The 22,609-nt window shown below is 33.8% G+C and overlaps 1 protein-coding gene across 3 annotated transcripts in view; it reads right to left on the reverse strand.

Annotated features, from left to right (window-relative positions):
- Window positions 1-22,609, reverse strand: part of MRTFB (myocardin related transcription factor B) — a 226,708-nt gene that overhangs the window by 133,548 nt on the left and 70,551 nt on the right. For all 3 annotated transcript variants that reach the window (XM_036917865.2, XM_057486947.1, XM_057486948.1), the window contains exon 2: window positions 3,716-3,932. In XM_036917865.2, the coding sequence (XP_036773760.2) occupies window positions 3,716-3,932 (217 nt within the window). The remainder of the gene's footprint in view (window positions 1-3,715; window positions 3,933-22,609) is intronic.

Genomic DNA, 22,609 nt, shown 5'->3' on the forward strand with positions numbered 1-22,609 from the left:
TTCAAAAAGCCTTTTAATATGGAAAAAGAAAGGTGGCAGATACTCATTTTCCACTTACTATAGCAGCCGGCCTGTGGTATGTCTGTGGCCATCTTAACATGACTGAACTCATCCTCAGAGATGTACCAGAAAGCATTAAAATACCAACTGCTTTTATAAAAGTGGGATCTAGGTCAACTTACCTGCTTTTTCTATGACTATGCTGGCAATAACTTAAAAGCTTCAATTTGCTGAACAGCATACTTAACAGTCTTGCAAACGACCTCATGAATGAAAAGCTTCTTCCTCCTGGTCCCTTCTAGGTGTTAGTGCAGACGAAGAGCTATAGCTCTTTCAGGTATGTTGTTTCCATCTGTTTTGCCTTTCCTGGCTTTTATAAAGCTATATTCAAATGAAAGAACTGTCCCTTTGACTGATTTCCATTTTATTCCCAGTGTTAACTATGTGAAGGAAAGTTATACTGAAACTTGAAAATGGATCTATTTTGTGTATAAAATGTCAAAACAAAGCTCAATTTTCCTTGTATGCATCATTTTAGTAAAGCTATGTTATTTTTGTGTTTCTGTATATCCACTTCCCTTTATGAAGGGCTCATTTGTTGGGAAGGGTTAATTGCCTAAATGGTTACCTTACTTTTGAGGTGCCATTAACCACAGAATTATTTTGGCCACATCTGGGAATAAAGGAAAACCCTAACTTATCTTTACTAAAGATTTTCTGCATTTACTTCAGTAGTGGGAATATTTTGTCACTCCACTACCATTGCCAACATAAATATTAGTAAAAAATAAGGGAAGATCCTGGAATCATTACTTAAATGTCAACCTCATTTACTATTTTGGTGACACAATCATTCTACACGCCAATCCCTGGTTGAAATATCCTCTTTTTCCCCCAACAGCAAAGAAAATAATTCTAACAAGTGAAATTCAAATGCTCAGGGGTAACAATAATATACAACAACCAAGAAAATAGCTAAATTTTATTATTTCATAATATCCAAACAATATGTTGTATTAATTAATTTTGAGGCCAACATCTACATTTTTTGTAATAAGTGTGGTATTCAGAAGACCTAAAAAAATGAAGAATCAACATGGAAAAATCATTAGGGTGAGAAAGTAAGTTTCTTCCATCTATATATTGCTTGATGGGATTCTACTCTACCCACATAATTACATCAAAAACCCAGATTTCTTAGCTGTACAAAGATTCCACTTATGCCTTGAAATGTATATATAAATTAGGCTAATACATCATAAACCTGAAATTAGAGAGTATGCCTGAATATAAGGTAAGGTTTTTAACTTCCTGAAGTCTCTTATTAGAAAAGAGGAGAATGTCTTGTATTTGAGTCCTTACATAGTGTTTCATATTATAAGATTCTTTCTCATTAACTTAATAATTGAGGAAAATACATTAGTTTAAAAATCAACTTCACTGGAGCTTATTTTAGGATGTTTACAAAAATACCTTAATAAGATCAGGAAAAAAAGGTGAGCAAAAAATCAACACATTAATTATTCTCAGGTTACAATCTTAAAATTAAAAGTGTTGCATGTTGTTACAAAGAAAACTTTCAAAAACTGCTTATAAGTAAGTAGTCAAATACTATTATTCTCTCAGAAAGGACACAAGCAAGAGTAATTAATTCTGTGGAAGTAACCAGGTAGCTAAGGGACAAGACTAGGAGGGTGACATCTTTTCACTGTGTACCCATCTGTACAATTTACATTTTAAGCCATGTGAACGTATTACTTACTCAAAGATAAAATAAATAAAATATGATTAAATTCTACAACAGAAAATGTAGCCCCATCAAATATTATAACCAATCACAAATCAAATGAGTGATTATGTTACAGAGACTATGAATGTGAACTATGAGACACACACACACACACACCCCAGGTCCACTGTTTTGCAAATGGAACTTGTGGTTTAGAAATAAAATCTTCAGTGTCAGATCCCACAGGCATTCAAAAATTGCTGTAACTCAAACATAAAGAGACAGAAATGAAGATGTATGCAGAATTTTAGTGCTAGATGGATGAAAAGGGGCTCCACTGATAATAAAACACCACAAATATTCATGAGTAGAATTTGAGCAAAATGGGTTTATGAACTATTGAGTGTGGACAAAGCAATCCTTTATTATTGCACTGCTTCATAAAATGTGAATTATGTACATGCAACTAAATTAATAAATTAAAATTTTTACCATTTCATTTTCCTCCCTAAAAGTTTATAAGGGGAGACATCTCATATTTGAGCTTACCTCATATTCGGGCATATGTATTCTATTCAAGAGCACATTTCTTGAAGAGAATGTGGCAGGCTATATCAAGTAAATCACCATGAAATATAAACTTTCCTTACATACTTCTCTCCTCTGCTACCTATGACCATTTTCTTGAGCAACTGTATATTATTGCAATTTTACACCTGTTCCAATTGTTTTTGAAAGTAGTCATTTAAAAATCATTGCTGGTCCAAGTACACTGTGTAAATTTGATCACATTTAGCCAAGTGTCAGTAAATGTGGTTGTTAGTCTTTCAACCACTATCTAAGATAGAGCTAGGGTCCTAATTGATGGAAGGTTCTAAAGCCATCACCAATCAACCACAGCCTCCTAAAGGTTTTGACAGTGCCTTAGCCAAAATGTTACTTTATACCAATCAACCTGGACAAGGGTTATACCTAACAAGAAGTATCAGATACAAGTACCAGACATCTTATTTGATGGGAGAACAAATATACACCAAAGACATGTATTAAAGAACTCAGAATAGTAGCATTCATCTTCTATCCATTTTCCTGAATAAGATAAGGTCTGGGAAACTCAGAACCCAGAAAAGTAAGTTACAAAGTGCATAAGAAAGCGCTCTATAGGAAAATTTTATTTCTTTTGGCTTTTAAAACTGAAATTTAAAAAAAGTTACTGTCAATTTAAGACTCATCAGCTGTGGAAAGCATATTGAATCCAGCCGAAATTCTTAAGTCTGCCTTTTTAATATGTATGCTTAGTGTGTTTGTAAAAATTTAACTTTTTTTTATTTTTATGTTTTAAGTATTAAAAATAAGTGTGTATCACCTATGTCTATTCATTTATGTTAAACATGGACATTACTATGTTTTTTGGAGATTCAGAGATGCCCCTGTACTCAATGAAAAGTTCCTGAACAGATAGATAACAAATGAACAGAAAGCATTCATTATGTACACCAGAACTGAAAACAGTCATAGCCTATACCCATTAATTAAAAAAAAAAACTCAAATAAGAAATTCTTGCTTTCCTACTGATCATTAAGATAGCTCAAATTCTGCCAATTATGAAATTAAGGTGCATCACAGTGGAGATGGGAAAAGAGAGGAGAGTCTAGTCAAATCCATCTATTTTCCTTGAAATCGGCATAGGAAGCTACTTTCCAATGCCATCCAAGCATGAAATCCTCTGCTTGTGCTAAAACAGTAGAATCTAAAGCTCATTTCCAAATATAATGTTGCTACCAAAGGCACTTACTGGGGAAATAATGAAAGAATTGTACAGAAAATGAAATTCTGTTACTAAAAAGCAGTCAGGACCCTACGAGGTTCTTTCTGTGACTAACTGCTGAATACAACTGACAGGAAAAATTACCAAAGAGGAATAAGTGGGCTCACAGAGAGTAATTTTAAGTCAAAGTTCCAACTGCACATGCCGAAGAACTCACCATTCTTCCTTTCATTCAGAGGGGGTAAGTGCTGGCTGGGCTGCAGCGAGAGTTCCTGGAACTCATGGGCAACGGATTCACTCTGAGGACTTGGGGCAAGACGGGCTAAAGGTCCCAGTTCATCCTCGGTGTCTAGTGTCCCTGTGTGATCCATTGTGTTCCAGCCACGGGCAACAGAAGCTATGAAACACCGCTTAAATGTGGCCTGCTGAAGAGACTGGCAAAATAAAGAATGTGTAAATTAACAGTATATTCATTTTTTTCTCCAATTTGCACAAAAATATTAAAATGGGAACTCTGGGTTCAGGTTCAATTTCACTACTATGTGACAACTGCCAATTCACTTACTCTTTTTGAATGTCAGGTTCCTTGTCCAACACACAGGAAAACATACTTCCCATCTCAATAAGTACCTTTGAGATTTACCTTTGGTAAACGTTGAGAGGTATTTTGTGTAATTTTTTGTACTATGGCTTAAAGAAAGTTACAGTTATTGGTGTCACTGAAGATTTTAATGCACCCTAAAATGATACAAAAGTCAATGAATGCTGATGAAAATAAAAAGGCAGTCCAGCATGAAAATCTGCCTTAACTCCTATAAATCAAACAACTTTATGAAGATATTCACAGCACCGAGCAATGTTTCAGATTCTGACTTCTCCATCAGCCTGGGACTCAGAGTGACAACAGGGAACAGAACTCTCAGCTAACCCACAATGGACATATCACTCATGACAAAACTATTTTAAGCCACTGAGATTTAGGGTTATTATCACAGCATAACCTGGCCCTTTGTGACTGATAGAGACTTTGGTAAAGGAAGTACCAAAAATGCTAAACATGTGATACGGACTTAGCGGCTGAGTAGCAGGCAGCAAGAAAACTGTCACTGAAAGGTGAAAGCTAAAAGGACGACAGTCCACATTATGCAATGGCAAAACATTTGATGAAACTGTTGTCTGCTTATTATCATCCCATACCACAGTTTGCTTATCCATTTCCCTACTGAGGGACATTTATTTCAAGTTTTTGACTATTACGTAGAAAGATGCTACGCATACACTTGTGCAAGCATTTATGTGGATATGTGCTTTCACTTCTCTTGGTTAAGTACCTAGAAATGAAATGGGTGGGTCATATGGCAGTTGAATGTTTAAATTTTAAAGAAACTAACAAAACTATTTTCCAAAGTGATTGTGCCATTTTGCATTCTTACCAGCAGTGAATGAGAGTTCCACATCCTTGCCAACACTTGATTATGGTCAATCTCTTGAATTTTAGTTATTTTAATGTATGTGTAATGGTCTCTCACTGTGGTTTAATTTGCATTTTCCTAATGATGTTGAGCATCTTTTAATGTGCATATTTGCCAACTGTATAGCATCTTTGGTTAAGCATCTAATCAAATCTTTTGTTCATTTTAATCTTTTGTTCACTCTTATTACTGTTCTGAGGGTTTATATACTCTGAACAAAAATCCTTAGCAGATATGTGATTTGTAAATACTTTTTCCCAATGTGTGGCTTACCTTTTTATGCTTCCAAATAGTGTTTTTTTTATCATTAATCTACAATTACATAAGAACATTATGTTTACTAGGCTCCCCCTTTCACCAAGTGCCCCCCCCACACCCCATTACAGTCACTGTCCATCATAGTAAGATGCTGTAGAATCATTACTTGTCTTCACTGTGTTGCACAGCTCTCCCCATGCCCCCCCTATATTACACATGCTAATCAAATAGTGTTTTTGTAAAGAGCAAGTATTTTTAATTTGATGGAATCCAATTTGTCAATTTTTTCTTTTTACAGATCATTTTTGTGTTGTAGTTAAGAAATCTTTAATTAACCCAAGGTCACAAAGATTATCTCCTATGTTTTCCTTTAGGTATTTTATAGTTTTATGTTTTACACTTAGTCTATGATCCACTTTGAGTTGTTTTTTGTATATGCTGTGAGATATGAATCAAAGATTTTTTTTGTTTTTGTTTTGGCATAAAGGTATTTGATTGTTCCAGCACCATTTGATGAAAATGTTATCTTTTCTCCATTTAACTGCCTTTGCACCTTTGCTGCAAGCCAACTGTCCATGTATATGGGGATCTGTTTCTGGACTCTATATTTAGGTTCCCAAAAAGAAGTGAGCTGTAAAAAATTCTGTGTGTAAACTCTGCTCAAGTCTCTGCTGATCCCTAAATTATGTACACACAGGGCAGCTTCCCAAAGCAAAAAAAAAAAAACAGAACTGAGATTTCAGCTCTTGCTCACCATAGGAAACAAAGAGTTTGCACAAGTGAGTTCAGTAACATTAACTGACTGCTAAAATAAAACAATACTCTTAAGAGAGAACTTCATAGAATACGGAGTCTCTACAACTGTCCATCCAGAATTCCATATCCGACAAAAATACCCTTTAATAATGAAGGCAAAACTGTCACAAGCAAAATGCACTACAAGAAATGCTACAAGAATTTCTTCAGGCTGAGGGGAAGTGATACCAGATAGAAATGTGGATCTCACGAATGAAAAGCATTAGAAATGGTAAACATGTACATAAATGTGGAAGATTAGTTTTTCCTCTTGATTTAATATTATCATTCAAAGTAAAAATTACAACACTGTTACCTAGGTAGATGTAATACAGATGACAATTATAGCATAAAAGATAGTAGACAGATATCCATATCCCAACATGCTTAAATAGCTACTATACATTATAAAGAAGTTATATAATTTTAAATTAAAGTAGATTGAAAAGTTAAGGCTGTATATTGTAATTCCTATAGAAATCATTAAAAAAAGAAAGTTTTAGCTAAAAAGCCAATAGGTAAATTAAAAAGGAATTCTAAAAATATTCAACCTAAAAAGAAAGCAGAAATAAAAAGAGGATAAACAAAAAATCATAAAAATCATTACCAATAATTATATTAAGTGTGAAAGGACTAAACACTATGATTAAAAGACAAAGACTGACAGAATGGATTTCTAAAAGTTTAAAAATGCATCTTCAGAGGTGACATACTTTCAATATTAAGACATAAATAAAAGAGAGTAAAAGGAGAAAGATAGGTCACATAAACAAGAAACACAGGAAGGCTGGAATGAAATTAATGTCAAATAAAGTAGACCTCAAAAGGATGTGTTAGGTGGGTAAATTTGCATGTAAAATGACTTATTTTGCTTTGGAATATTAAAGTATGACTCCTAGATTTTTTCTAAACTATTATTTTTCATTTCAAATTATTCATGTAAATAAAATCTGTTCATTGCAAGTGAGTTCTTGTGATACAAGTACCATAATGCCCTTATAATAGCAGTATGTACAAACTTTAAACACAAGTGCTAATGACTTGGAAGATCCTTTAGGCAAAAGATTTTAAAATATTTTCATGCAATATTATCTGTTCTTTATATTGAAGAATGTTTTTCAACCTATTATTCCTTGACATTATGTTCACCTTAAACTCCCACACATCCCTTCAAAATTATGAAAATTATAAGCTAAGAAAATCTTTACAAAATGTAGCAAAAGGAAAAGAATATGTGTTCCAAAAATTTTTACTTAATATTCATGAACATTTTTGACTGAGTATAGACTGTACCTTTTCTGAAATTCTACTAGCAAAATTGCAAGCTGTCACCTATTATCTACTTAACTACTTGATAACTGTCTTTTGAAATTAAAGTCCAACATTAAACATAAGGGAACACTCTTTGTCCAGTAGTCTCTAATTGACATGTTAAAGAAATGGCATTAGAATGGATTCTTTCATTGGGTCATAATTTAATTACTAAAGTGAAACAATCATTTAGCTTTAACTAGACAAACTGATAAAATATTAATGTATCTAGAATTGACAAAATGAATGGAGTTATTATCTTACACACTCCAATAACATAACCTCATTCCAAAATGAAACTAAACAGCACTGATCAAGCACCAGGTCAAAGCACAGCATAAAACTAGTAACATCAACCTGGGATATGACTTCTACTCTCAAAAACCAAACCATTCATTGTGAGATACTATGCCAGAGACAGAAAAAGTAACACAGAAAAAAACAAGAGACCTTTGCACTCTCATTTGTTCATCTACTGATTCACTCAAATCTTTCTTCTAAATGAACTCAGGATAACACCAATAATGGCCTTCATTTAAAAAGATGCTTAGCTACTGGGCTAAGATACTCCCAAAATCAGTGCTGACACTTGTTTTGAACTGAGTAAAGTCCAAACCCAAATCTCTGCACTGTACCTTATTGCTTGTAATGACTAATTCCCATGAAATATTAGTAAATAAAGTGGTATATAACCATTGCTATATAGAGGAAACAATAAATAATAAAGGAGTTCAAAGAATATTAATACCAAGCTTCAGAAGTTTAATATATAATCAGCCAAATGTAAACAGGTAGAATATCCAAATATACTAAAAAGAAATGTTTTAGAAACAACAGAACTACTGTTTGTTCCTGCCCATTAAAGTTCCCCTGAATTACAAACATCAGTAAAACACCTGGCTAATAGCCTGTAAAAATTAATTTTTAAGTTCAAATAAGGTAAAACTTGCATCAAGAAATTAACTATATATACAAAGTAATTTCCTACATTAGAAGACTATTTACTACTAAATCCTGTAATCAGACAAGTTGCATTCTTACCAAATGTGCTTTTGAGAAACAGAATTTTGTGTCAGGTAAATTATTGATGTCAATTCTGGGTTATCTGTTATTTTTCCAAAGCTCAGGGTGACAATGTTAAATACCTAATGATAGGGTTCAAAATGTATGCACTAATATAATAAATTCTTGTCAACTGCATATATAAAAACATTTTTTAATAATATATTACTATTTCTACATTGTCTTCCAAATGAAATTTCTTAAGTATATCAATTATTCAGGATCAAATGTTTACATTTTTATATAAATAACATTCACCTCCCAGTTTTACAATTGAGGGAAAAAAAAAAAAAGAATCACAGAAAGGAACACTTTATCCAATTTGTTCATATTCAGTCTTAACAATTAAGATGAACCAGAAAATCAGAGTTCTAAAGTTACAGGTGTTTAGACAAATATTACTTCACTTTATACTACTTTCACTCTTATTATGAGAAGTGTTTCTGTTCCCCTAATTTTTTTTCTCATTTAATTCCTGGTTTGATTTTCTTAATTTAGTTCCTGGTTTGATTTTTAAATACGGAACAACTGACTTGAATGCTCTCATACTTAAAAGACTGTATAAATTCACAGACTAACAATATTTCAGCTGAAAGTTGTCTTAGAACCAATGTTCGGTATAAGCCCTTCCAACTCTCCTCACAATGTAATCATCATTTGAGGAATTTTAAAAAATCTGATGAGGAGGGGTTGGATACAGAAGGAAGATCTCCAGGGATTTTGATTCAACTGGTCTTGGACAGAGTGATTCTAATGCGTAGCCAGTGTTGAGAATCACTAACGTAGTGAAACTACCTTAGTTTATAGAGAGGATAAATCATTTGCTCAATGAGCAGGAAGAGAGGTCAGGAGTAAATTACTACAGCATGTATGAAAAAATGACAGAATTTAAGTAGTTACAAAATGCTGTGGGAACCTGAAGAATTAAATGTCTAATTGTATTTGAATAAGTTAGTTAAGTCTACAAGGATGAATAGGAGTTTGCAGGCACATTTTTCTCATCAGTTTTTCTCATCAGTAAAAGTACAGCAGCATGAGCAGTTAACACCTGATAGCAAAAAGCTTGATGGGGCTAGTGTACAAAGGATGGAGTGGCAGAAGATAAAGCTGATATGGAAAGATAAAGTACAACTAAGAAGGAATGTGGGCTCTAAAAAAAAACAGTGATATGATCAGATTTGTATTTTACAAAGATAATTCTGGAAGAGACAGGTTTACTGATAAAATCTCATGCTGAAATGCTGAAGGGCTGTTAAAATAGTGGAGATGCAGAAAAGGAATCAATTCAAATAATATTTAAGAGGCAAAATGTGAAGACTTGATGACTGGCTCATTTGAAAGATGAAGGAGAAAATAACTGAGGGGGCTGAGGTTTCTAGATTCAGGCCACTGGAAAAGCTGGTGGTATCATTACAACAAGGCAGGGTGAGTAGAGGGGAAGACGAGTGTTCACTTTGGGAAGCTACAAGCCCCCTAGGAGGCGGCTCTGAAAAAAGGATGGCTGGAAAGACAGTTTTTGATTTCAGGCAAATCACTAAACCTCTCAGGGACCCAGTTTCCTAATTTTAAAAACTGGAATGAAAAATAAAAAGAAGAAAAGAAAAGAATACTTACTCCTTTTCTACTCAGCTTGGCCCAAAGTCTATGCTTTCCTTACTTTTGCCCAGTGCCCTCCCTGTGGATAGGTATTATTCTCATTTTAGATGAGAAAACCAAGGCTTGGAAAGATTAAACAACTTTGAGAAACTAGCATCAAAGCCAGGATTCCAACTTCAGGGCCCATGTTCCTTCTTCCACAATAATATGATATTTATGTGCCAAAATGTAATCTGAGTTGGAGCAAGCAATTGAGAGAGAGAGATGATTTTGGGGCATGAGGAGTCAGTGAGGAAGGAAGTGAAGCTGTGCAATGACCCATGTGTACAGCCCTTAAACAAACATACTGGGCTCCAATGATCACTCAGTCATAAGCCCTGTATCTCCTGGAGATAAAGACCTTGTCCACTGGGCAATTACAACAGACGCTGGTAATTAATAGGAGCTAGTAGAACACACCTCTGTGTGTCAGAGGGAGGAAACACTCTCCTCTTACTGTTCCACTTTACTGAACACTAAGAATGTAACCAGAATTAAAGTCCAGACTAGAAGAAAATGAAATCTACATCTACAATGGTAGATGTACTTCACATAAACAGTAAATGTTTTTGACATCAGGTTACAATTCTTTCAAATAAACAACTTCTAAGCAGGGCTTTTATTTGTAGCAGCTGGGTTTTTATGGGTGGCCATTAAATACATCGTAAAAATGTACTATAAATATACCAAGTACTGACAACACAAATACACTGTACAGAAAAAGTTACGTAACTGTTCTTCTATGCTTGAAGTGGCTGTTATAATTCTAAAAATGCCAATGTCATGATTTATTTTTTTACTTCTTTACTGTAGGTTTGTATCAAATGAACAGAACATGGAGCAAATTACATACTTAACACCCTGCAAAAGGATGCATTCTTAAGTACTGTAACTAATAGTTAAGTAAACAGTGTTTCTGAAGTATTCAATCTGTAAATAAAAACTTGAATCAGCAATAGTTTAAAACACATGTGGCTTCTAAATTACTATACAAAAAAGACATAAAGAACGAGATTTTTTTTGTTCTCCAAGTAAATTGGCCAAAACTCATCTTTTTAGTTTGAACAATTGCATTTTCAAAGATTATTCAAAATGAATGATTCTCAGAGAATGAGGATTGACTGGAGAATTTTAAGCTGAGATGATATCCATATTTAGCAAATACTGGGTTGAAAACAAACTCTTTTGTTGAACCATAATTAGCACTTATTTAAATGCTAAGAAGTAAACATTTGTAAACAGATTAAGCAAATGTTTTATTTAACAGATAAAAAGTATATTGTACTCCTATTTCTAAGTTCTCTGAGGCAGGGAGGGAAGGAGAAAGTGAAAAGGAGGAAGAGAAGAGGAAAAGAGAGAAAAAGAAAGAAAGTGGGAGAGAAAGGGACACGACCAGAGAAGTATCTTCTTTTTATTTTCTAGCTCTTCACTCTTACTGATATCAAGAGCTGGTAGAATTTAAAACAATTTTGCTAAACTCAAAAGTATTGCAAAATACACGGAAAAAAAAAACCAAAGTTTAATTTACTTGTCCAAGATAACCATGACTAGTTAAGTAGCTGCTGGGACCATGAGTCCCCTAACTTACCCAATTCTTTGGTACTTAATTAACCAGAGGAGAAACCCTCTTGTCTAAGACAACCGTGCCAGGCAGCTAGTTGGTAAACTGAAAAACTCATTTAAAAGGTAAGTCATTAAAAATGATACACGTGAATCTTAAAACATTTCTTTTGAATTAGAGTGCATAAATGTTTGCCAGTCTTCCAATACAGAGTCAATGTCTCCTCTCTGCAGATGTGTCAGTTCTCTGGTGTAACAACCACTACCTGTGATTTCTAGTTTCCACTTCTTTAAAGTAGAAAAAAAATTTAAAGGATTTTTGAGCACAGAATGTCTAAATTTTTACAATTTTTAACCCAATTTTTTTGGCTTCACCCACACCCAATTCAGTACTATTACAAGTAACATGCCTCTGTGTTTCCAAACATTTAGCTTTTTCTGCACTCATATTTCATCAGTTTACATAGAATTTAGTTAAAATACATAATTATGATTACCATCACTCTTGGCCTAAACAGATTAGGAATAAACACAGCTGATTTTTGGTTAATATATAACTTAACTGGTGAGAACAGAAATGCATCTCTAGACTTCAGTTTAACTTCCTCGCCATTACCATTCAGTATGTTCTGGAACAAAGGGGTTGGAGAAGGTTGGTTCTACCCCAAAGATCAAGCTAAGGGTATCTCAAATTAGAACCTTAGGTCTTTTAAAGTTTTCTGGAGTCTGTTAATACAAATTACTACCTTAGATATTTTTCATTACTGTTTTCTATGCAAAATATGTTAATATTGTACTCTAAGAAAGATATTCAGAGTACGTATCAAATAAAAGTTCATATGCAGAGTTTTATAACAGCACCCTGGCAAACAGTACAAGTATAAATAAATTTCTAATGGTATTAAATATGAAATTATCTACTCTCATTGTACTAATGTCCTTCAAACACTTGTGAATTCTTTGCATTAAATACACTTTGGCATATATCATAAAACAGCAACCTCAAACAGCTGTGAAAATTGTATTAGTTTTACAGTAGTCATGGATAACAGTTTTTTTGTTCAGACATAATGCAGATGCCCTAAAATCCACAAAGTGTACAATTCTGTGATTTTTACTATATTCAATTTGTATAACCATCACTAATTGTAGAACATTTTCATCCCATCTAAAAGAAATCCCATACCCATTAGTAGTCACTTCTTATTCTCTCCTTGAAACCCCTGGAAAACACTGATCTACTTCTGTCTCCATGGATTTACCTATTCTAGACATTTCCTATAAATACATTCATACACAGTATGTAGCTTTTGTGTGTAGCTCCTCTCCTCCTCTTGTTTTCAAGATTTGTCCATTTTGTACCAGGTGTCAGTAGCCCATTCCTTTTAATGGCTGAATAATATTCTGTTGTATGGATTTGCCACATTTTGTTTATCTGTTCATCAGTTGATGGACTTTGGATTGCTTCCACTTTTTGGCTATTATGAATAATGTTGCTAAGAACGTTCATGTACAAGGTTTTGCGTAAACATATACTTCCAATTCTCTTGGGTATATATATAAGAGTGGAATTATGGGTCACAGAAATTCTAAGGCTTAACTGTTTGAGGAACTACCCAATTGTTGCCCACAGTGACTGACTCATTTTACATTCTACCAGCAAAATATAAGGGTTCCAATTTTTTCAATTTTTTTTGGTTTATCATAGCTATTCTACTGAATATAAAGTGGTATCTCATTGTGGTTTTGATTTGCATTTCTGTAATGACTAATGTTGAGCATCTTTTCACGTATTTATTGCCCATTTACATATCTTCTTTGGAGAAATGCCCATTTAAAAATTAGGTTATTTGTCATTTTATTACTGAGTTGGAATAGTTACCTGTGTGTATACACATACATATTTATATATAAAGATATATATAAGTATATCATATGATACATATATTAAGGATATTAGACCCTTATCAGATTTTTTTGAATTTTTTCTCTCATTCTGTATGCTGTCTTTTCACTTTCTTGATAGAATGCTTTAATATATAAAAGCTTTTAATCTCAATGATGTCCAATTTAACTATTTTTTTCCTTTGGTTGCTTGTGCTTTGATGCCATATTTAGGAAACCACTGCCAAATCCAAGTTCATGAAGATTTGCAACTATGTTTTCTTCTCAGAGTTTTATAGTTTTAGTTTTTACATTTAGGTATTTGATCAATTTTGAGTTAATTTTTATATATGGTGTGAGGCAGGGGTCCAACTTCTTTCACATTTGGATATCCAGTCATCCCAGCACCATTTGTTGAACATTTTCTCCCATTGAATTACCTTGCTCCCCTTGTCTCAAATCAATTTACCACAGATGTATGGGTTCATTTATGGATTCTTAATTTTCATTCTATTCCATTGATCTATACACCTATCCTTATACCAGTACCACACTGTCTTGCTTACAATAGCTTTGTAGTAGCTTTTGAAACCAGGAAGTGAGAGCCCTCCAACTTTATTCTTTAAGATTGTTTTGGCTATTCTGGGTCCCTCGAATTTCCTTTTGAATTTTAGGATCAGCTTGTCCATTTCTATAAACACATCCACTAGGATTTTGATAGACAGTGTGTTGGATCTGTAGACAAATTTGGATATACTGTCACCTGAAAATATTAAGGCTTCTGATCCATGAACATGGGATGTCTTTGTGTTTATTTAGGTCTTATTTAATTTATTTTAAAGTGTTTTACAGTTTTCACTGTACAATTGTTATAAATTCCTTTCTAAGTATTTTTTTTTTTTTTGGGTGATACAGTAAATGGAACTGGTCATTTCTTTTTGTCCATTACTGGTGTATACAACTCATTTTGTACATTAATCTTGTATCCTAACTTGCTGAACTACTTTATTAGCTCTAGTAGTTTTTTTTTCCCAGATTCTTCAAAACTTTCCATAAATTAGGTAATGTCATCTGCAAGTAGAGATAGTTTTTCTTCTTTTCTAATTCAGATGCTTTTTGTTTCTTTCTTTGCCTAATTTCCTTAGCTGGACACTTTGTACAATGTTGAATGGAACTGACTAGAGTATCCTTTTCATTACTAATTCAAGAGGGAAGACTTTCTTTCAGTCTTTCACCATTAAGTATGATGCTAGCTGTAGTTGTTTACAAATGCCTTATATCAGGTTGGAAAAGTCTACTTTTATTTTTAGTGTGTTGGGTGTTTTTATCATGAGAGGGTGTTGGATTTTATCAAATGTTTTTTATGTATCCATTAAGATAATTGTTGGTTTTCTCCCTTTAACTGCTAATACAATGTGTATTAATTGATTTTCAGATGGTAAACCAATTTTGCATTTCTATGACAAATCCCACTTGGTCATGGTATATAGTCTTTTTTTATGTGCTGCTGGATTTGGTTTGTTTAAATTTTGTTGAATATTTTTACATTATGTTTACAAGGGATATAATCTGCAATTTTCTTTTCATGTGCTGTCTTTGGTTTGGGTGTCAAGGTAATACTGGCCTTATAGAATGAGTTAAGAAGTGTTCCCTTGTCTTCCACTTTTTGAAAGCGTTTATGAAGGATTGGAGTTAATTCTTCTTTAAATGTTTGGTACAATTCACCAGTAAAACCATCTGGTTCCTGGGGTTTTCTTTATGGAAAGCTGTATGATTATTAATTTAATTTCTTTATTTGTATAGGTCTATTCAGACTTGCTCTTCTTTGACAGTTTGTGTCTTCCTAGGAAGGTGTTCATTTCATCTGGGTTATCTAATTTGTTAACATGCAGCTATTCACAGTATTCCCTTATAATTCTTTTTATTTCTGAAAGGTCACAAGTAATGTCCCTACTTTCACTCCTTACTTTAGAAACTGGGGTCATCTCTCTTCTTTTTAATCTAGCTAAAGATCTGTCCATTTTGTTGATCTATTCAAATAACTAACTTTTGGTTTCACTGATTTTCTCTATTGTTTTCCTAATTTCTATATTGTTTATTTTTGCTCTAATCATTATTATTTCCTTCCTTCTGCTTGCCTTGTGTTTATTATACTGTTCTCTTTCTAGTTTATTAAGGTGAAAGGTTAGGCTATTGACTTAAGATCTTTGGGTAAGATATCCTTAAAGCTCCAAACTTTTCACAGTGATAATAATATACATTTGAATGCACAATATACACATTATTTCTTATAATACGTGGTATTCATAAATTTCAAAAAATACTTATTATTATTATTATGTTTAAACTAGTTAAGCTTAAACATTCCCAGAATCATTTTTGTAACTCTGGAGAATAAGAGGGACCAAAACTGCCTCAGATAGCAGAACCACCCTATCCTCTGAATACCTAGCCTGAACATACCCAACAATGAAAACTTATCCATTCAGTGGCCATCCTTTTCATCTCAGAGAATTCCACCACAAGGCCCTTCCCTGCACTGAAAGACCATCACTGTGGCAGACTGTATTTTCTAAAAAAGGACATGACACTATCTCCAATCCCACATACTCTTCTTACAATGAAACGCTGACATTTTTCTCATCAACAGATGGGGTTTTAGCTTCCTCTGCTTGAATCTGGGCTAGTTTGTGCTTTGGAGTATGGGATATTACATGACTTTTAAGACTAGATTATAATAGGTCTGCCTGGTTCTCTTGGAATATATATTCATCTTTGGAGCTAATGAGATGTCATCTGAATGCTGCACTGTGAGGAAGCCAAGACTGGCCCATGGAGAACACAAGGAGCAGTCCTAAGATGATGTGAAGAGGCAGGGAGAGATGCCAGCCAGCCCCCAGCTATTTCAGTCACCTTCCCTTGTTGATGCAGTTCCAGTTACTATCTGGCTGCAGCCAAATCAGAGACCAAGCCTGAAGTGCCCAGCTGACCCTCTCCCAAATCCCTGAACCACAGAAATCATAGAAGATAATAAAAAATTGTGTGGGTTTCATCCACTAAGTTTTGGGGTTATAAGTTACACAACAATAGCAACTGGAATATTTACTCCAGGCAACATGTACTCCTTAATCTCAGGGTCTACACTTGGGATCATGAAGAATAAGTCCAATTAATTTTCTAATACTGGAAATACTAAAAAATATATATAGTTATATATATAATTTTATAGATGGATAGATAGATGGTTCTCAGTCTTCTGTGAGTTTATTACCAATCCATTTGGCAATTTCTTATTTTAAAACACAGCTTCACTTTTCGTAATTCTGGTCATACTACCCTGAATTAGTTAAAAAAACAGTTTATCGATATTTTTAAGTTATGAGACCTAGAATGAATCCAGTTCTTCAATAAGGGTATATATGAACTGTTGAGAAATGGAGGAAGATCGCTTCACTCACTGGTGAGGCATTCACTAATTTGGTTTGAGTTTATATCCTATGAAATCTGAATAAATCCTTTTCCACAAGGGAATGATATAGTGTAGGATACCAGTTCAGAGGTCAGGTGTTGGAATTAGACAGACATAGAGACAAAGCCAGCACAATCACTAAGAAACTGTATGACCTTGAGCAAAGTGTATAGCTTCATATAAAGCTTAGTTTCTCATTTATAAACTGGGGTCACAGTAGCTAATTAATGGGCTTATTATAAGGTTAAATGTTAAGCACACAAGTAGCTACTATTATAATGGTTTCTCCGATCAAAATGTTCCTCATCCTCTTCCTGCTGAACTGATTTTTTTGTTTGTTTTGATCCAAGGTCAAGGCCTCACATTTATCTCTATTAAAGTAGATCTTGTTATGTATAGCCCATTGCTCCATTCCACTTAGGATCTTTTTAACAAACAACCATTAATAGAAAATACAGTGGAAGAAAAAAAAAACCATTAATAGCAACAAAAAGATAAAATATCTAGAAATTAATGTAACTGGGAAAGTATAAAATCTTTATAAGGAAAATGAAAAGACATTACTGAAGAACTCCAAAGACTTGAAGAACTAGAGGATATTATATTCTTGGATAGGAAGACTTAGCATCACAAAGATATCAATTCTGACTAGTTCAATTTATAATATTAAAATGACCGAAATAAAAATATAAAAAAGGCTTTTTTTCTTCCTTTAAGAAGTGGGGTGGAGAACCTGGATAAGATCATTCTAAAGTCCATATGGGGGAAAAAACAGGCAATAGTCTAGAAAAGCAGTGAAAAAGAAAGAGGAAAGAGTGACAGTAGCCCTAGCATATATTAAAATACATTATAAAGCTTCAATAATTAAGCAGTATGATATTAGTACATAAAGTGACAGACAAGTGACATAGAAGAGAATGTGTAAAAACATACATATATGCATGGAAATATAGTATATGATACAGTTGGTATTGCACATTAGAACTGAAAAGATGGACTTTTCAAAGAAAAGTATTGGGATAACTGAGCAGCCATTTGGGGGGAAAAAAGAAACAAATCTGGTATAATTTGTCAAGATAAATCCCTCATGAATCAGATATTTAAAGGTTAAAATAGGAGACTATCAAGATTAAAGAAGAAAATATGAGAAGTCCCTTCACAGCCTTATAGTGGCAAGATCTTTCCATCAGTCCAACTCCTAAAGCCATTAAAAAAAATAAATTACATTACTACATATATATATAAAACATTAAAAATACATTTATAGGTACGTATGTATTTATATAAACTTCTCCATGCCAAGAAAACCAGAAACAAGATCAAAAGTGACACACTGGGAAGTTTGTGTTTACAATTTAACAGTACAAAGGAATAAGTTCCTATAAACATATAAAAAATTGACAATAAAAATTTTTAAATGATGAAAAGATCAACAAAGCTCACAGAAAAGGAATTTTTTAAAAAATATGACAAGACGCCAAACTGCCCTCAAGAAGAGAAAAGTGGTAAAACTACCATGAGACACCATTTTTACTTAGATTGGCAATATTCTGAAAGTTTAAGAACACATGCCACTGACAAGCCTGGGCCTTAATTTATACATTAGAAGAATATAAATTGGTACAATGTTTATGGATAAAAATTTATCAACATCTATTAAAATTAAAAATGAATTAACTCTTTGACCTAGCAATTTATCTTCTGGGAGTTCACATCTTCAAAATGAAACTGTAGGTGGGACTTCTAGAATCGTGGAGAAAAGAGGTCAGATTCTCACCCCAAACCACTGATAAAATAGGACAAAATTGTCAAAAAGAGGCATTTTAGAATTCTAGAAATTGACCAAAGGCATATAACAAATGGAGAAGTGTATATTCAATAAAAAAATACTACTGAATATTGATAAAAGGGATTCTGTGACATTTTACAAATTATATTTATGATAAGGCTTGCTTGATCCAGATTATAAAGGACTCTTATAATATAACCATAAAAGACAAAAACTCCAGTTTAGAAAGGAACATAGATTTTAACAGGCATTCATTAAAGATGTACAAATGTCTAATAAACACACAAAAAGATGCTATCATCAGTTACTAGGGAAAAGCAATTAAAACTACAATGAGATACCACTTAACACTTAACTAGTATGGCTATAATAAAAAAGACAGATAATAAAAAGTGCTGGCAAGAATGTGGAGAAACAGGAACCCTCACACAGTGCTGGTGAGAATATAAAATGATATAGCTACTTTGGAAAACAGTTTGTTTTTTTTTTAGAGTGTTGAACAATTTTACCACATGATCCAACAATTCCACTCCTAAGTATCTATCGAAGATAATGGAAAGCATATATCCACACAAAGGCTTGTAAGCACATATTCATAGCAACATTATTCATAAAAACCCAGAACTGTATGCATTTTAAATGTCCATCAACTAGTGAATGGATTAACAAAATGTGGTATATCCCAAGGGAGTATTATTCATCAACAAAAAGGAAAGAAATACTCATACAACATAAATGAAACTAAAAAACATGCTGAGTGAAAGAAGCCAAATGTCAAAGAACATGTTACATGATTCCATTTCCATGCAATTTCCAGAAAAATCAAATCTATACAGGCAGAAAGTAAACTAGTGGTTTTCTGAGGTTGGGGGTAAGAATAGTGATTTAGTGTCAATGGGCACAGGGTTACTTTTTGACATGATGAAAATGTAAAATTAGATCAATGATAGTTGCCTAATGCTGTAAATGTACTAAAATTCACTGAATTTTACCATTTTTAATAAGTGAATTTTATAATGTGTAAATGATATCTCAATAAGGCTGCTTTAAATAAAAAGTGATCCATGTGTGAATATTTATAGCACCTTTAATCATAATAGCCCAAAACTGGAAATGACTCAGACAGACTCCAAGTTGAATGGAATAAAAACTGCTGCATCCATACACCAGAATACCACTGAGCAATAAAAAGGATGGGCTACTGATAATCTGCAACAATATGGTTAAACCTCAATGCATCATGGTAAGTGAAAGAAGCCAAACTCAAAGGGCTCCAGTAGACACTGTGGGAAGGCAAAGCTACAGGAACAGAGAACAGATCAGCAGCTGCCAGGAGTGGGGCTGACAACAAGCTGGAAGCCAAGGGGATCTGGCGGTAATGGGACTGTTCTGCATCTTGACTGTGGTTGTTGGTTACACAACTCTATATATTTATCAAAAATTAGAACTGTATGCCCAAAACAGTGACTATTACCACATGTATACTAAAAATAAATGTAAAACAATGGTATTACATAAGATTATTTGTCACAGTATGAACTTTAGGAGCAAACAACTAGAAACAACTCCAGTCATGATCACTAAGACATGGGTTATGTAAATTATCATACATCCACACAATATAACACCATGCAGTTCTCAGAAAGGAGGAGGAGGCTCCCTGGGTGGGACTCGTGGAAAGATACTTGGTTTACTGCTAAGAGAAGCAGTGAGTTAGGAAACGAGAAGGAGAAAATGTATTCATTTCTGCTAAAATGAAACTCTGGATGAAGACACAAAAAAGCACATGAGCAGTTGCCAACTGTGTGAGCACAGTGGTGTGATGGAGAGGCTGCTGGGATTTTAGCATTGTTTTATTATCATCTTTGAACTTGTGAACATATTATTTATGTGTATAAAGGAAACAAATCAAAACAAAAAGATCTCTTTGAATACTGTCTCATCCTCCACTATATATACTCTCAGCTCTGTGATCTGAAATTTGCCTTTTGTATATTCACCTTAATCAATGATTAAAACATTGAACTGAACAGAACATGGGAAATCCTTGCAATAAACTAAAAAAAAATCTTTCTTAAATTGATGTTAATCCATTATTTCACACTATCCCAACTTCACAAGTGACAAGAAGCACGACTGTGGGTAAGTCACTAAACTTCCCTAAGCCTCTTTGAGAAATGTGTGTAAATCATACCTCCCTTGCAGGGTGCACATTCAATGAGACAACAGATGTCAAGGCCTTGGAATCATGCTGGGCACCGAGGGGGTGTTCAGGAAGGGTCAGTGCTTCACTTTTAGTTGTGACTGTTTCCTGGCTGATGTGCTCACCTAACTGTCCTGGGTTCAGCCTCTTATTTTATGAGGCCTTGTCACATAAGGTCTGTGATGGTGAACACTTTGTTCTCTGTCAGGCTGCTTGGGTCCAAATTGCAACTCTAAAATTTTCTAGCTGGTGGGCAAGCCACTTAAATTTCAAAGCCATAGGATCTTTAGTTACAAATGGTACAAATGACAAAGGTACTTACTTTACAGAATAAAAAAACAGAATTGAAGAGATAATAGATGTGAGGTGCACGGCAGAGCTTTGAACACACAGGAAGTTGCCAATAAATGTTAGCAGTTAAAGTTAGTATTTTGTCTACCACATTCCTGGTTCCCTATTATGTGAAATAACAAAAAGTACTGCAACTATCATCTAAATTTTATAAAAACCTCATGCTGAACTTCAGTTCCAGCTTGTCTTGACTTTCTAATTACACTTCAAACTTCCACATAAAAAATGTTTATTCCTACCAACTGACACCACACACACACACACACACACACACACACACACACACTCTCTCTCTCTCTCTCTCTCTCTCTTTCTCTCTCTCTCTGATGGATAAATGATAATAGGGTTTTTAAATTTCCCTAAACAGGCATAATATAGGCTAGCTCTAAAAGTAATAGAGGTTAAAATCAGTATTTCCATTTTGTATTGTTTGCTCCAACGCTGGGATTTAACAGGCTTTGGATTCCTAGATATTTATTCAGTGACAGAACATGGCTATATGTATAAACTAAGATTTTCTGACAAAAAAGCTCTGATTTTTAAAGAAAGGCTAGTGTTCCTATAGTTCACTTCTTAAAACTAGGTAACCAAACTAATCTCCTTGGATTACAAGAATTTTTTGTAATCCAAAATTGTTTGCTATAATGTGCAATCAGTAAAATAAAGGCTCTCCGTGTTCTCTTTTATTCCTTATAACATTGCTATCTCGTTAGCTTCTTAAAGCCAGAGAAATTCAGGATTCTGAACTTAGTCCTTGAGAGTAATTATTCAGGGTTACAACTTCTGTACTGGAAATGACTAAACTAATGAAGGGGAAAGCAGCTCACATTTCTGTGTTCCATAAGCCCTTTGTTTTACAAGCAGCATTATTTTAATTATTTCCTATAAATATATCGTTGTCCTTAAGAAAAATATTTTTCAGATAAAGATGAAAAATCTTTAATCATCACTTGGAACATCACTTGGACATGACCTCAGCATATTGTAAGATCTTCTAAAACAGATTTAGTGCATGAAAGCACTAAATAAGAAAATAAGAAATACTTTTTTTGCCAAATAAGAAAAGCAACTATTACCTGGAATTTCATTTAAAAATTTTAAACAAGCTATTTTAAAAAGAAAAAGGCTTAAAAGTTTTTATCAGCTGAGTGGCAACAGAATATTTTTAGAAAATTCTGGGAGACAGGGTAAAAAAAAACAAACCCTGCCAACTGGACAGAACCGAGGTGTCAGCCAGAGAGAGATTCTGCTTACCCTCACCCATCCTTCCTGCTGCCCTCAACCCCTCTGAGGTCTCCCTCCAAACTGCCCCGTCTGCCTGA

The sequence above is a fragment of the Manis pentadactyla genome, chromosome 10 (assembly GCF_030020395.1).
Source record: "Manis pentadactyla isolate mManPen7 chromosome 10, mManPen7.hap1, whole genome shotgun sequence".
Classification (NCBI taxonomy): domain Eukaryota; kingdom Metazoa; phylum Chordata; class Mammalia; order Pholidota; family Manidae; genus Manis; species Manis pentadactyla.